The sequence below is a fragment of the Lissotriton helveticus genome, chromosome 8, assembly GCF_964261635.1.
Source record: "Lissotriton helveticus chromosome 8, aLisHel1.1, whole genome shotgun sequence".
NCBI lineage: Eukaryota > Metazoa > Chordata > Amphibia > Caudata > Salamandridae > Lissotriton > Lissotriton helveticus.
Genome location: NC_136069.1, coordinates 905,333,344 through 905,348,454, shown reverse-complemented (window position 1 = coordinate 905,348,454; position 15,111 = coordinate 905,333,344). Strand labels below are relative to the sequence as shown.

At 41.0% G+C, this 15,111-nt stretch overlaps 1 protein-coding gene across 1 annotated transcript in view; it reads right to left on the bottom strand.

Moving 5' to 3' along the window:
* Window positions 1-15,111, bottom strand: part of PHLDB2 (pleckstrin homology like domain family B member 2) — a 453,671-nt gene that overhangs the window by 126,695 nt on the left and 311,865 nt on the right. The window contains exon 10 of the mRNA XM_078657711.1: window positions 4,950-5,090. Coding sequence (XP_078513837.1) covers window positions 4,950-5,090 — 141 coding nt within the window. The remainder of the gene's footprint in view (window positions 1-4,949; window positions 5,091-15,111) is intronic.

The following is a 15,111-nucleotide window of genomic DNA, read 5'->3' as shown; positions in this document are numbered from 1 at the left end:
TGGTGGATGGTGGGAATTGCATCATTTTCATTGGCTTTGATTGAGTTAGGCATATACAACCCCACCCCCCAGGTGGTCTAGTTTGAGCCACTAGAGCTGTTGGGACTTGAACCAGTTGTGGAGCCTACACGATTAGGAAGGCCTCTGGATGGATGACTTCTGTCTGCAAATAGTATACTGTGTTAGTTAAACTGGAGTTGGGGGTTTGAATTTGATGATTGGGTGGGATTAAGGCACAATTGCTCTTGGTGGTGGAGGGTTTTTTGGCACACCAGGGTGGACTCTTAATTGTGGGATTCTCAGTCTGCCTTGGGGTGGGCGAAAGTAATGATATTGAAGATTTATTTTGTTTAGAATGAGAAAGTTCATAAGATGTACAAGACCATTCTGGAGTTGCCAAGCAGAGTTAACTAGGATGGTGGACCACTGGGATGGGATGAATAAGCCTGGCTTCACCTCCAGCCAGTGTGGGTTATGTTACAGGTCAACTTCTGCAGCACAGTCTCTACAACGCAAAGGACATTAATAACAAGTAATGTAAGGGGACTGGATTGCTTCCCCAAAGATGGGTCACGCCAAGAGTGGGTATTAAAGGTTGTGACACTGACTGACTTATGCATACTTGAACCATGTTAGAGAGTATAGTGTCCAAATTCTTTCAAAGAAATTACGGTTCCACGGATGCCAGGGCTATGGAATAGGAAGTGTATAAAGTTGCCCCTAGAAGGGAGTGCATTGCAAAGACGTTCAGGTTAAAGGGCAACTTTAACAAACATTAATTTACCTAAAACAGACACAGTTGATTCTTGATAAACAAGCAGTGACAGCTGCTATAGATCCCAGCCAGTTTAGTGAGGTTAAAAGTCAGATAAAGGGCACATGGGAGAGACTTGAGAAATATACGCATGCACAGTACAAACAGCAACTGTTTGAAGAGGGTGAAAAAAAGGGTAGAAAGTTGTTGTGGCTGTTGAAGAGGGAAAGACCGCACACACATATATTGACACTTCAGCTGGATGTGGGGTTAGACATAGTGACCAGAGGTCAGATTAATGTGACCTTTATGTAGTATTGGCAGCCAGGGTTCACCTAACTGAAAACACTGTTGAAGGAAGGTATAGATGCACATTTGTTAGACATAGATTTGGCCCGCCTTACAGCCAAGAAGGGTCAGTTCGAAGGGCCCTCTTCAGATAGAAGAACTAAAGGAAGCATTAGAGGGGATGAACAGAGAAAAAACCCCGGGTGCAGATGGCATCCCAATGGAATTCTATCAGGCCGTAACTCAGCCCTTCCTGGGCAACCTGCTGAATGTGTTTTTGATGGCTTACGAGAAGGGTGCTCTCCCGCTGTCCCAGAGGGAGACTGTGATGGTAATTTTCCCTAAACAAGGCAGGAATCAGTGCCTACAGGCTTCCTACCAGCCACTGTCAATGCTAAATACTAATGTGAAGCTGCTGCATAAGATATTGGTGAATAGCCTCTTTCGAGTTCCTACTACTCTTGCACACCCTGACTAGATGCCGCTTGGCCCCAGTCAAAATGACACTTCTCCCAAAAATCCTGTATGTCATGTAGACATTGCCCTTACAACTGCCACCTCATTTACATGACAAGATTCAATGTCTTACAGAAGACTTCATTTGGGAAGGGATGAAGGCTCGTATGCCGAGAAAGCATCCCTACATTCTGGAATCGGAGGGTGGGTTGGGAATCCCACATCTCCTGTGTTACTACCAGGCAGAGCAGCTGCGCTACATGGTGGAATGGTGCGGGCCAAAAACGGAAAGGCATTGGTGCATTGTGGATCAGGCCGAGGCTAGTATCCATATCTGGAAGGTTCCCTAGCGACCGAGACATCACCGACCGGCTGGTTTTATTGCATTGCTGTTTCTTTGATCCACATTGGGTATGTGGGATAAGGTCCAACTCACAAAGAAACTATCCACCCCTATTTCCCCTCAGACACCTATCATAGGAAATCCAGACTTTCCTCCGGCACTGCACGGCTCTGCATTTCTCCGCTGGAGGATAGGTGTCTTCTTTGATGAAGATGGCCTCATGGACGTTCCGCAATACAAACTGCATATGGCCGCCCAACCAAGGCCTCTGGCAATGTACTGCCATCTGCCAATGGGTCTCTCACCCCCTGATTCACCCTCAGTCTAGCAGGCCCCTTACCTCCTTTGAGAAATGGCTTTTTACACCTACATCTGACAAATGCCTCCTTTTGGATCTCCAAGGTTTTTTTAACACACCTTCCACCCCTTCTAAATCACCTGCACAGCGACACTGGGAGGAGGAGTGCGACCGCACATTTACCACTAAAGAATGGAGTGATATCCTCCACTGTGCACAAGCTTCTGCACCCAATACCTCAAGGAAGGAGTTGTTTCTCAAAATTACTGATTATTGGTATTATACCCCTGTGAGATTTGCCCTTGTGGAAGAGGGGCAGCAATTACATTTGCTGGCGCTGTGGAGAACACTTGGGCACTCTCACCCACATTCTTTGGCACTGCCCCAAGATACAGCCCCTTTGGGTGGCGGTTCTGGAGGCGTGGATGAGATATACAATACTGACATTCCCTGCTTCCCTAGCTACATCCTAAAGGGTCTACTGAATCCCTTGACATACCCCCTCAAATCTGTGAAGGAACGAGCTATCACCTTACTGCTTGGAGCAAGCAGCTTCTCCTTACCTGCTGGGGCTCTGACTGGGTCCCGACGAATGTGGACTGGTTTTATAAACTGTGTGAAGTAATGGGAATGGAGAAACTGATGGCCACTGTGGCTAATACCTTACAACATTTTGATAAGGGTTGGGATTCCTGCATAAAATACCTCTCAGACAAATTTAAGGAACTATCTAGTCCAGCCTAACTCTGTGTCCTCAGACTGACCATCCCCACACAGAACCCTGATTGACACACAGAACATATGCTCCTTTAACATGTGAGTTAGATTTCTCAGACTGTAATCCTTGCCTGACTCTCCCTGTATGGACCCTCCCTGACACTTTCTTTTGTTTTGCTTAGGCTCCCCCCTATCCTGGTATCCTTGATTGTTGCCATGTTTGGGTTCTTGTAAGCCCCATCAGCCAATAGTTGTACGTGGGTTTGTTGTATACTATGCTTTAAATCAATAAACAGATTTAATCCATGAAAATTCAAGTGAATTAGAAGGACAATTATGTTTATGAAATGTGGAATATCTAAGGTAAAGCGATTCATATGAAGTTTAGTTGAGTTTGCTGAGCAGTGGAGATGATCCTGTGCCAAAAAGAACTACACTGAGGTTCACTTTTGGAGGTGAAAAGGCTTGCCAAGTAAACTGGCTACACTGGTCAGACACTGCCGAACTTGTATCTGTTCCCCAGCCCTGTTTAGAGGCACCATCTTGTCCAGAACTCAACCATGGACCTTAAATATTAGTCCATCTCTAGGCCACAGTCTGTGTCCATCAAGGGCCTTGATTCAGGACAAAGCAGCGGGTGACATATTCACTCATCTTAGCTCCACCACTGCTCTTGAGTGAGTTTAACAGGAAGGGAATCTCACTCATTTGCTGATCGTGAGTGTCATTAACTGGTATCATGTTTTGCTCATTAATAGTGGGCTCATATGGAGTAAATCGCAGCAATAAGATTTGACTCCCAGCCTGCCGCCTCAGCCCTGCCCATTTCTCAGGCTCTACAAAAGTTACTGCCTAGGCTGACAATCAGCTCTCTTGGGGTTTCATCATGATCCACTTGCCTGCTCTCCTTGAACTCTTAGTCTGCCCCTTACATTCACATTCCCCCTAGCATTCAGCCTAATGCCCTTGGGTATCTGGTGGGTAGATGGAAGTTAAATAAAAAAGGGTGGTGCCAGAGGAAAGAGGGTAGCATCAGAGACCTAATATAATATACAAAGGGAAGAACAAGCAGAGAAGCCTTGGCAGGCCACATGGACCCTCGCATGATCCCATCTCTGGCACAAGTGGAGAATTAGATGTCAAGGCCAATGAAAAATGCTAAGCTTAATAGAGAAAATACATAAAGGTGAATTCAATGCCATGGAGAAGACCCTGATGGCGCATGTGCAGTACATGCACTCATGTATCCCACACATGGCAATATATACCCCTATATATGCTACCATTGAAACCATCTATTAAGGAGATTTAGAGAAATAATTGTGAATAATTGAATTTACCTATTAACTTTATTTGGAGCCGAGGATGGTTTAAGAAGATGAAAGATACAATATCTTTATTTTTGGCTAAATAACTGTTGTGTTGTGCCTAAATCTGTAGTGGTTGCTTTTATGATGTACCCTTACTAACATAAGTTCTTTCAGCAGTGTTGGACAACAAAGAAGAGAGTGCAGATTTTTATATATCCAACAACCACAGCAGTAGCCTAGCAAAGCTGCCATGGGCCCTGGTGCAAGCTTGGAAAATGATCCCTTTGGCTGCTATTGGAGTAGTAAAATACAGAAATTATCAGGGTTCAATAGGCCATTCAGGGCGCTGGGCCCCAGTGCACTGCACCGGCTGCACCAAAAGTACCAACACTACTGAACCACTGCCATTTTACACCAGAAAATAGTGCATAACTCAGGTAACACAACTTGCTTTCCTGGCAGCAAAAGGGATGCTTAGGTATTCATTTAATCATTATACATGTTTTATAGGTTCTGTAGATACACGTGTCATACATTTCAACCTTTTGTTAGTTTCAGGTTTCATTCAAACTCGAAAACCCAAACTCGATCCCACTTGACATGAACATGTTAAACAAGGCCGCTGTTCCCCTTTACTCCTTAAACATAGTATCAGTTCAGCACCACCGTGGCTAGCTAGACTACTTAGTGATCTGCAAATATGACTATATTTCTTTCGTCTACATGGAGCCCTGCAATATTTAAATATGGTCTTAAAGATACAAAGGTAATAATATCACTTACTTTTGGTGGAATACTTCGTCCGAGAGTGGAACTGCCACAATAAGGTGAAACAACTTGGGTTGTTTTCTTACGAGGTAGTGTATCGCTGAAATGCATGCCAGTTGTATACTGTTTTTTTCTTCCTTCTTGACTTCTAAAGTGCTAGTAACAAATTAACCAAAATTTTATTTTGATAATACATACACTTTTTTGCAATTATTTAATATTTAGTTTCAAAACTTTAAAATAATATGACACAAATATGTCTCAGACAATCCGTCAATGACTATTAACATCAATAGGTTGACCATCTTGGTATCTGTTGTGTTATGAATTAATGTAAGCAATATGATGGGCCCCAATCCCACCGCCATCTTATAATATCAAACCGATCATATGTTTCCAACTATATAAAATTCCAACCTGAGTCCACATTGCACTATCCCATCACTCTACTACTAAAATATCTGTTACTAAAGTCACCATCCACACATTATTGTGAACTTTGTATAAAAGGCTTCTAAGGTATGCATTATCCAACTACTTTTCATGATATATAGCACACCCTTACACGTTGCGATGTTATTCATTTAAATTTTTACACTCTTCCTTCCATTTTCAACTGTACATCATTCCATGACAATCCTCTAATGACAGACACAACATTTAAAACAGGTCTATCTAGATTATTATAAATTACCTGAAGGTATCATAAGTCATTTCACAACCCGTCAACAGTATTCGTATGACTTTTCAATAATGGTTCCCATATTGAATTATATATATCTCGTTGGTCATTAAACCTGTATATAATCCTCCACAATCAGCCTCTGGGTACTTTATTAAGTCATTCATCTTGTGTGGGGATAGTAGGCATCCCCCAGTGGTGTAGTAAACAGGTCTTAACTATAGCTAATGTTATTGCCAGCCACCTCCGAGCATGTTTCGATGATACTAAGTCTTCAGGTATATCATGAAGAAGAGTCAAATGGCTCGAGGGGGCCAAGTATACATCTGAGGTAGAGGTAAGCGTGTGCCATACATCTTGCCAATTAGGTTTTAAGTGAGACAATCCCATAGGATATGTAGTAGATGACAGTGAAGTGCTCTACACCTCCAACATTAGTAATCTATTTAAAAACTGCCCCATAGTAAACATGGGGATGTCCAAAGCCAATTGAACAGCACTTTAAACCAAGCATTGGCATAGCCAATAGGTCTCGCTTTTGGGACCTTATAAGTATTTAGTTATGCAGCACAATATCCTTGGTGAAACAAAATTAACTGTTGCATGGTTAAACACTCATAAGGTCCCAAAGGCGAGACCTTTTGGCTATGTCAATGCTTGTTTTATTAGTCTTTACAGAGCAACAAGACATTCTCCAACTTACCAGTTGCATTACACTTGGTACTTGTGATAAAGGATTTGCCCCAATTTCTAATCTTGAGTCAGAAATCGAGGAAAAAACGACCTCTGAGGCTGAAAACATAAGTTGCCTTCCTCCCAATCCCCTCAAAAAATCCTTGCCCACTTCCATGCCACCACAATTGTTAAAACAGGAAAGTAACAAGTAAGACCTCCATGTAGAACGTTTTTGAAAACTGATATATGGTGTCGCAGGGATTCTGCTCCTACACAGAACTGTGCACAGAGACCTAGGACCTCAGTGAATTGTGGTGTACCAAAAAACTCACCTTAGTGCCTAGAAACCCTAACCAGCTAGCATCAGTGTCACATTAGCTCTTCGTCCTATAGCAAAGGAACCAATGATTAGACAACCCAGAACATGCGACTTAGGTTATACTCAGGAATGGTGCGAAGCAAGAACACTCTTTCGTTATACTCTCATACCAATCCACAACAGGAGACAAGGGCAAAGTTAAAATATTTATTTTAATGACGTGCTCTAAGATGCAGTATTTTAGCTAACATAAGCAAACCTACAATCAAAAATAATATGGTCAGCATTGTTACAATTCCATAAAATACAAAGGGAGAAATCATATTACAATAATGGTGAAAATAGGTCTTATAGTGGGGAGGAGTCAAGATGCGGGCTGATGCCGCCGTGCGAAGGAAGCAGTGCAGAGAAGCTCCTGATACCTCCGGCGTTGTAAAAGAAAAAATGGCTTATTATAAAAGAAACCCGACGAAACTCTGATGCAAAACAACACAACATGAAGTTATTGAGGTAGAAGATTGCGTACCTCGCTTGGGGGTACTGCCTTGTGGAGGAGCAGCCAATTGACGAAAACGATTACGCGTTTTTGAAAACGCCGATGCTGATGCTCCAGATTTACTGCCGCTGGGGGTGGCGAACGCTGCCTGGTGTGGAGATTCTTGCGGATTCGTCCGCTTGGTGCTCGTGTGACCAGTTGGGCGGGCCTCACCTTACTCTCAGTACAATTCGGTGTTTGTTCAACGGAGGAGAGACAGCTGAACGGGAAGTTGGAGTACAGGCAGGACAACGAGGTGATGGCGCCGAAATTGAATACCCGGTCGACTAGGGCCGGTAAGACGGCAAAAATAGATTCCCCTACGACAGCCACAACTACAACCTCAAAGGTAACGATTGGGGATACCTTTGGCATAGACAATGGGGTTAAAGTGGCTGGGACACCCGCAGTTAAGGGGGCAACTATGCAGACAGCAGCTAAACAGCTGATACGTCCCTCTGCATTTACTACAGAGTTGAAAAACCGTGATATTCATGGTAATAATATAATTCCAACTGGGTCTTGTACTGAGGAGGCAGATAGTGCTGGCGAACTCCAATAAGGGCTAACAGAAGCACAAATAAAGGAGCAAGCAATTACACAAGCTAAAGAAGTTATATTACCGGTTGAGAATCCTCAAAGCAAAGTCATTGATCAGAGCATACATATCTCTCAGGTGCTCCTCGAGAAAGGGACGGAGGTATCTAATGTATCTGAAGATTTTGATGAAATTGAAGCAGTTACCATTATAGAGGTTTCAAATGGAAAAGGCACATATAGAAAAGATGGGGAAAGTACTATAAACAATGAAGGTGAAGGTGAAGCTAGAACTGATGAAGATTTTACTATGGCTCCAAATATTTACGATCCTAATCACACTATTGCTATTGATGTAGCTTTTTTAGATACATCAAAAGAAATTCTAACAACATCAAATTCAGGTCAATCAGGGTTGGTGTTTGGGGCAGAGAAACATGCTTGTACAACACCTGAAGTCATAGATGCAGATTGTGCTCTCACGTAAGATTTAGAGGAGGCAGAAGAATGTTTAAATGCAGAGTATGAAGAGATACTAGATGAAGAGGAAATGGAAACTATACTTAATAAGGCAAACAATCTCAAACCACCAGGTTTAAAAAAGGGGAAAATGGAAGCCAAAGATAAACTGAAGAAAATTGTTAGCAATGCTGTGACTAAAGACCCTTCTACAATTAACGTGGGGAGAAAAGTGAATAGGGACGAGAGTGCTTTAAGAAAATGGATGCAGCAAAGGGTGTTGTCAAGTACATGGCTAAGAGCCTATCAGGAACAAGCTCTGATGAAGACTCTAACTCTAGAGATAAAGTGACTGTATCTTCGGCATCTGGGAATTCTAGCTCACTTACCTTAGAGCCTACCACAATTTGCCCGGATGTAACAACATCAGACATGGTTGCTGGGCCTATAGCTACAGATATAGCTACCACTACGAACACCGATATCTTGGACCCCACTAGTTGTACGTCTATAAATACTGCACTCGCTACCAACATCTCCACTAGTTTGCAACCAGGTACCTCAAACCCTAGCTCTGTGGCGATGGACACATCCATAGCTATTAGACTGTTGGATATCCCGGAAGCAGTTGTTGTTGCTACTGCCAATACTGATAGCATTCTCCTCTCGCCAACTCCTCGACTTTAGACTCTGATCTCAATGTACTATCTTGTTTGTCTTAAGAACAACCGGTGTTGGTAGAAACAGATGGGGAAGACCATCCAATGGGCTCTTCTTTTGATTTGATCATGCAGACTTTAATGGCCCAAAGACAAGAAGGGCAACAATATTTTCTGCAGTTGCGAGAGGACAACACTAAACTGCAGACATTTATGGTGGAAGTGTCCAATAAATTAGGAGGGGTAACACAGGAGATAGAAGACTTAAAACAGAGAGTAGTGGAGGTCGAAGAAGGTGTCAATAGATCCGAATTACTAACTAACTCTCATATAGCACAAATATCCAAACTAGAAGCAAAAGTGGAGGACATGGAGAATAGGGCGCGAAGACTTAATCTCAGACTTTTTGGGATCCCCGAGGGGGCAGAAGGAGCAGATCCTAGGTCCTATGTAGTAAAACTATTCCAGAAAGCATTTGTAGATCTATCGGACTGGGACTGGCACTCCCAGCTACAACGCGTTCATCCACTACCTCTTTTCCAGAAGAATAAAGATAATAGATATCCAAGACCTTTTTTGATCAATTTTGGAAACTTTTTGCTGGGACAAGCAGTGTCTCTAAAAGCTAAGCCTAACAAACCTGTAACTGTTGATAATCTTACATTTTTTGTACGCTCAGATTTGAGTAAAGGCACTCTGGATAGACGCTCGGAGCTTCGCAAGACAATTGATTCTTTCAAAACCATTGGATGTACAGTATACTTACAAGAGCCAGCCCGCCTTAAGGTTATTAAAAATGGCCAAGTATATTTTTTACTGATGTCAAAGAGGTGGAGCAGGCTTTAGTTAAATTTAGCACCTGAATAAGAGAAAATGAGGCAGTAATTTTGACTATAAACTGTGACCTCTTTGCTCATATGATGTAGTATAGAATAATTAGTAAAGTGTGAATAGCAAATGAATCTCAGGCTGTGTGAACGGGTTTTTGTCATGGTTATTTGCTCACTTATCTTTTCCCCACAAAGAAAAATGTTGGTTATGTTTCGCTATGGAGGTGGTTGGTGTTAGCCTCTCTGCCTGCTACTTTGCTATGCTGCTACTCCAGCGGCAGCAGGACATAGAGGGGTGCTCTCCCTTCAGGGACTCTAAGATGGGAGGGGCTGCGGTCAATGGTGGGATAAAAAGGGAGAACATTTTATTGCAAGAAGGAACGATGGTTTATTCTGACAACATTAAGTCAAACTTTTTTTAAATTTTTTTTTCATATAGAGGAAAGCTAAATATATGATGATAAGATACGTTTTTGATTAGGTGTATAGTCTGGAACGTCGCTGGTCTCAATAGTAAACAAAAGAGGAGACTTGTACGGGAAGAATTAAATATGTATAAACCTCACTTAACGTTAATTTCAGAAACTCATATTGGGTACCAAGATAGAAAGTTTTTGGCTCAGATGGGTTACGAGCTTGTGGTCTGTACAACTCTAGGGGCATCTATCCGGGGGTGGCTATTTTAAAGCAAAAATATTTAAAGATGGAAATTACAAACACAGCATCTGATGCACGGGGGAGGTGGGCAATTGCTCAGGTGCAATTTGAACACAAGAAATATGTTTTCTGTTTGATATATGCGCCTAATATCGATGAACCTAAGCTATATGAACAGCTAAGTATAGAATTATTGGAATGGGAGGGGGAATTACTGGTTATGGGGGATTTTAATTGTGTTATGGACTATAAAATTGAATCAACGAGGCAAGGTACTACAATGAGGATGCGCAAAGTTAGGGCTGCAATTGTAGAACTCGGTAGGCTACATGATTTGAAGGATGTCTGGCATTCTAAATACCCTAATATAGCAGGGTATACATACTATTCGGCGCCTCCAAAGCTTGTTCTCAAATAGATATGGTGTGGGCAACCGATCGAATCATAGAGAACTGTAATATAGAACTCTGCCCGAGAGTCACATCAGACCATAACCCTATACTGTTAGAATTTAATATCACTGATCAGAGACAAATAATCCGACAATTTACATTCCCCAGATACTTATTTGCAGATCTCCACTTTGTTGCACAACTAAAAGAACATATTAAAGAATTCATAGAATTGAATACTAACTCTGCAATGATTAATATAGTGTGGGATGCTTGTAAATGTAGCATAAGAGGTTTCGTCCAACAATATATCTTAAAAAAATGCCCAAAATCGGAGAGATATAAAATTAACTACCTCTAACATACTACTAGTGGAACAACAACTCGTCGAGGCTCTTACGCAAGGGAAGGCTAATGTGGAGGAGCTAAGAATTGAATTATTGAAATTACAATCATCAATAAAAAAGACGCTAAGGGAGAGATACAGTGCAAAAATTCATAAATACCAGCTAGCACAATATGAAGGAGGGGATAGAATTGTTAAAGTCCTAGCATACAAAGTAGCAGACAAGAAAGCCAGAACAATGATTAAAATAATTAAAGGATCTGACTCTTGTAGCTATAATCAAACAGATCAGGTTTTAGATTAATTTGCAAAATATTATCGGAATTTATATACACCAGAAATAACTCCTACTATAGATAATATCTCTCAATACCTCAATAAACATATGACTACTCAACAAGATAATGAAACTGTTAAACATCTTAGCTCTAAAATTACAAAAACTGAAATAAAAACGGCAATCTTAGCCCTAACCTCCGGAAAGGCAGCAGGAGAAGATTGCTTACCCATAGAGCTCTATAAAATATGCTTTCAGGAACTACTTCCGCTCCTAGAGTTAGTAATAGATTCTATTGGTGAATCAGGAAAGGCCCCCACATCATGACAAATTGCTAAAATAGTCTCTTTTCTTAAAAAAAATAAACCGCCAGAAGAATGTGGCTCATATCGGCCGATCTCTTTGATCAATGCGGTTGCCAAAGCTTTCGCAAAAATATTGCGAATCGTTTGACTCCTATTATGCCTGAATTAGTTATCATCCAACAACATGGGTTTGTGATGGGAGAGACACCACTGCCCATATTAATATGGCCATTACAGCGTTCGATGTCACTTCGTCTAATCTCACCCCACTCGGAATGGTTATGTTGGATGCAGAAAAAGCATTTGACTGAGTGGGGTGGGAGTACTTGTGGGTGGCATTAAGGACGTATGTATCCATGGACAATATCTTGGATGGATCCGCTCGTTATATGACCATCCAACGGCTAAGATCAGTTATGCAGGAACAGATTCGGCGAATTTCTTGATAGAGCGGGGAACTAGGCAGGGTTGCCCTCTGTCACCTTTGCTCTTCGCCCTTTCTCTGGAGCCATTTTTAAATTAATTGGTGGCTCAAGATAATATTATCCCTGCACAACATGGTGGGAAGAGTCTAAAAATAACTGCTTTTGCAGATGACATAGCGATTTTTACTACCGATCGTGTAAAAGCCATTCCAGAGATAATTAAAGAAGCGGCAAATTTTGGAGAAGTGTCAGGCTACAAATTGAACGTGAGTAAAACTCAGGTTATTGCCAATTACAAACCGACAGAACCGATTTTGGGGCTCTGCCAAAATGCAACTTATCTAGGAATAAGGATAGCGGCTGAGGTGGATAAGGTAATAACATTGAATTACGATTCGCTGCTGAAGGAAGTTACTCTTATTTTAAAAAATTGGCATAAGATACCACTTAGCCTAGTGGGGCGTATAAACCTAATAAAAATGAAAATTTTGCCTACATTTTTATATTTATTTAGATCCATTCCACTTCAACTTAATAATCTTTTTTTTTTTAATTGGATGGTATCTGTAGCAGTTTTGTGTGGGGCTATAAAAAAGCGCGTAGATCAATTAAACTTTTGAAGTTGCCAATTGAAAAGGGAGGTTTAACTGTTCCTGATTTTAGGTTATACTTTTATGCTACTTTCTTTAGTCGTATACGCAGTCTCCTGAAAAATGAAAGTTCGCTATTTTTTCATCAATTTATGTTGGGACCCGATTGTAATCAATTTTTATTTCGAGTCCATGATCCAAATTATTTCAAAAGAGTGAAATTCAAGACTGCCAGACATATTAAGAAAATTTGGGATCAGATTATGACTTTAGATAAGATTTCTTTTTATAATGCTGAACTTCAACCTTGGGGGAACCCAGGATTACCCGGTATTTTTTCAGATGGAGTAGGGTCCTTATGGGCAGGGCACGGCATTAATACATTGGGGGATTTCTATGGTTCAAATGGCTTCTTAAGCTTTGCTACTCTTAAACTCTTATATAAATTAAATGATGGTATGTATTTTAAATATATTCAGATCCGAGATTTTCTAGTTTGAAGAATGAAAATTGAAGAAGTAGCTCATTCAGATACTTTAAAATGTTTGTATTCGCACAGAACAAAGTCACTTATAAGTAAGAGTTATAGTTATTTCGTTTTGGGTAAGATAGGCGACTGTGGGAAAATAGCCGCTAAATGGTCAAATAGATTAGGAATAAATATTAGCCCTAATCAAATTTCATCTTCACTGTGTCAAATTAATCGGGTAGTCCAATCATCTAACTTAAGACTTCAGCTATATAGAACTATTAATCAACTTTATTATACACCACAAAGAATTGCTAGTTTGGCTATCAGGAAACCAATCAAATGATCAAACTAAATGTCCGAAATGCAATCTTGAAGCAGCAGGTATCGAGCATATGCTTCTTTCATGTCCAGAGTTAACCCTTTTTTGGAAGGGAATAACGGATGCTCTTAGTTATAAACAAATTATAACTCCGCCACTTTCTGCGCATTTGATCTTATTAGACATTCAATACGTTTATTGTCATTATAAAGACCTGATATCTATAGTATATGCTTGTGCAAGACTAGTTACAGCTAGATCCTGGATCTTTAAGGAATCTCCAAACATAATGGAATGGTGGAATTTGATTAATGAAATCTACACAATGGAAATAGCATTAGCAAAACTAAGAGGTCCCATGGCTTTGAAAGGGAGGGAAAAAATATGGGGAACGTTCATTTAAGTATGAAATATGGGATGCAGATATGTGGTAAGACCAGCCTAAACTTGAATTTGTATTGGTCAAAACACACTCTGAAATTATGTATTGCTGTCCTCTGTTTTATGTACAAAATGATAATTTATACTTTTGTTTGTTTATGCTTTATGGTGTAACTTTAATGATGATGCTCTTCTTGCAATAACAATAAAAATCTTATAAAAAAGAAAATAGGTCTTATAGTGCCTAATATTACACCCTCCCTAGATAGGAACTATGTTTTATAAAATATAGACGGTCTCTTAGGCTTGCTTGGGGGGCCCCATACCTCTAGAATCAGCAGAAGTGTATCACATCAGGATCTGCAAAAGCTCTCAGTCTCTCTGGAATAACAGCTTCCTCCAAGTGTGTGAAATCATGCTTACAGTGCATTATTAAAGGCACCAGAATCACGTTGGCTTGCAGCTGCCGGTATGTTATGGCTAAAACGTGAGCCGATCAGCCCGAACAACAGCTACCTTGTTATGATAACCTTGGAGTCTTTTAGCACTCTGTGTGCAGACTAGAGTCACAATGTAAGTCTAGGGAGGTTGAAAACAAGCCATTCTCATGTGAAGCATTTCACGCAGCCTAACTTACAACAACAGTTATATGCAGTGTCGTGTGCAAAAGAAGCAAAAGTATAAAATGGCGTTTAAACTTCTAATAAGCCTATGCTAACATAGCAGTGTGAGTAACAAGGCCCAGCCCTCACTACAATGGAAGAGGGACAATGAAAGAAAATGTTATGTTAAGACCCAAGCAAACAGCAGCCCTAATCCTTAAACAATAGCTGGTATGAATGTGAGGAATGAGAAGAGAGGAAAATGAGGGAAGGTGTAATGACAATAAATGAAGTGAAGGTGAGGTTGACATGAGGAGATATTATGAGAATGAGGGGAGGGTGTACTATGAAAAGATGAAGAGGGGCGAGATGAGTTGAAGAAGCGAGGATGAGTTGAGAATGAGGCTAGGTTGAACACAATGCTTAGATTGATGCAACACTGGGTGGAGGCCACATTGGGTGGAAGAAAGAGAGATGTGTGTGGTGTGTATAAGAATGTGTGAGGCTGAAGATGAAAGGAAGGTGAAAGGAGGGTGAGGTTGGAGGTGAAGGTGAGACCGAGCAGATGCTGAAGTGAAGTTAAGGTAACTGCGGATTGTTATTGACTCAGTACTCACTTAGGGAATCAATCATCCTGGAGCTGGCATGTGGGATCCTTCAGAAAGAGTGGAGGTGGATGCTCTCAATTCCAGAATATTAATATTTGTACTTTATA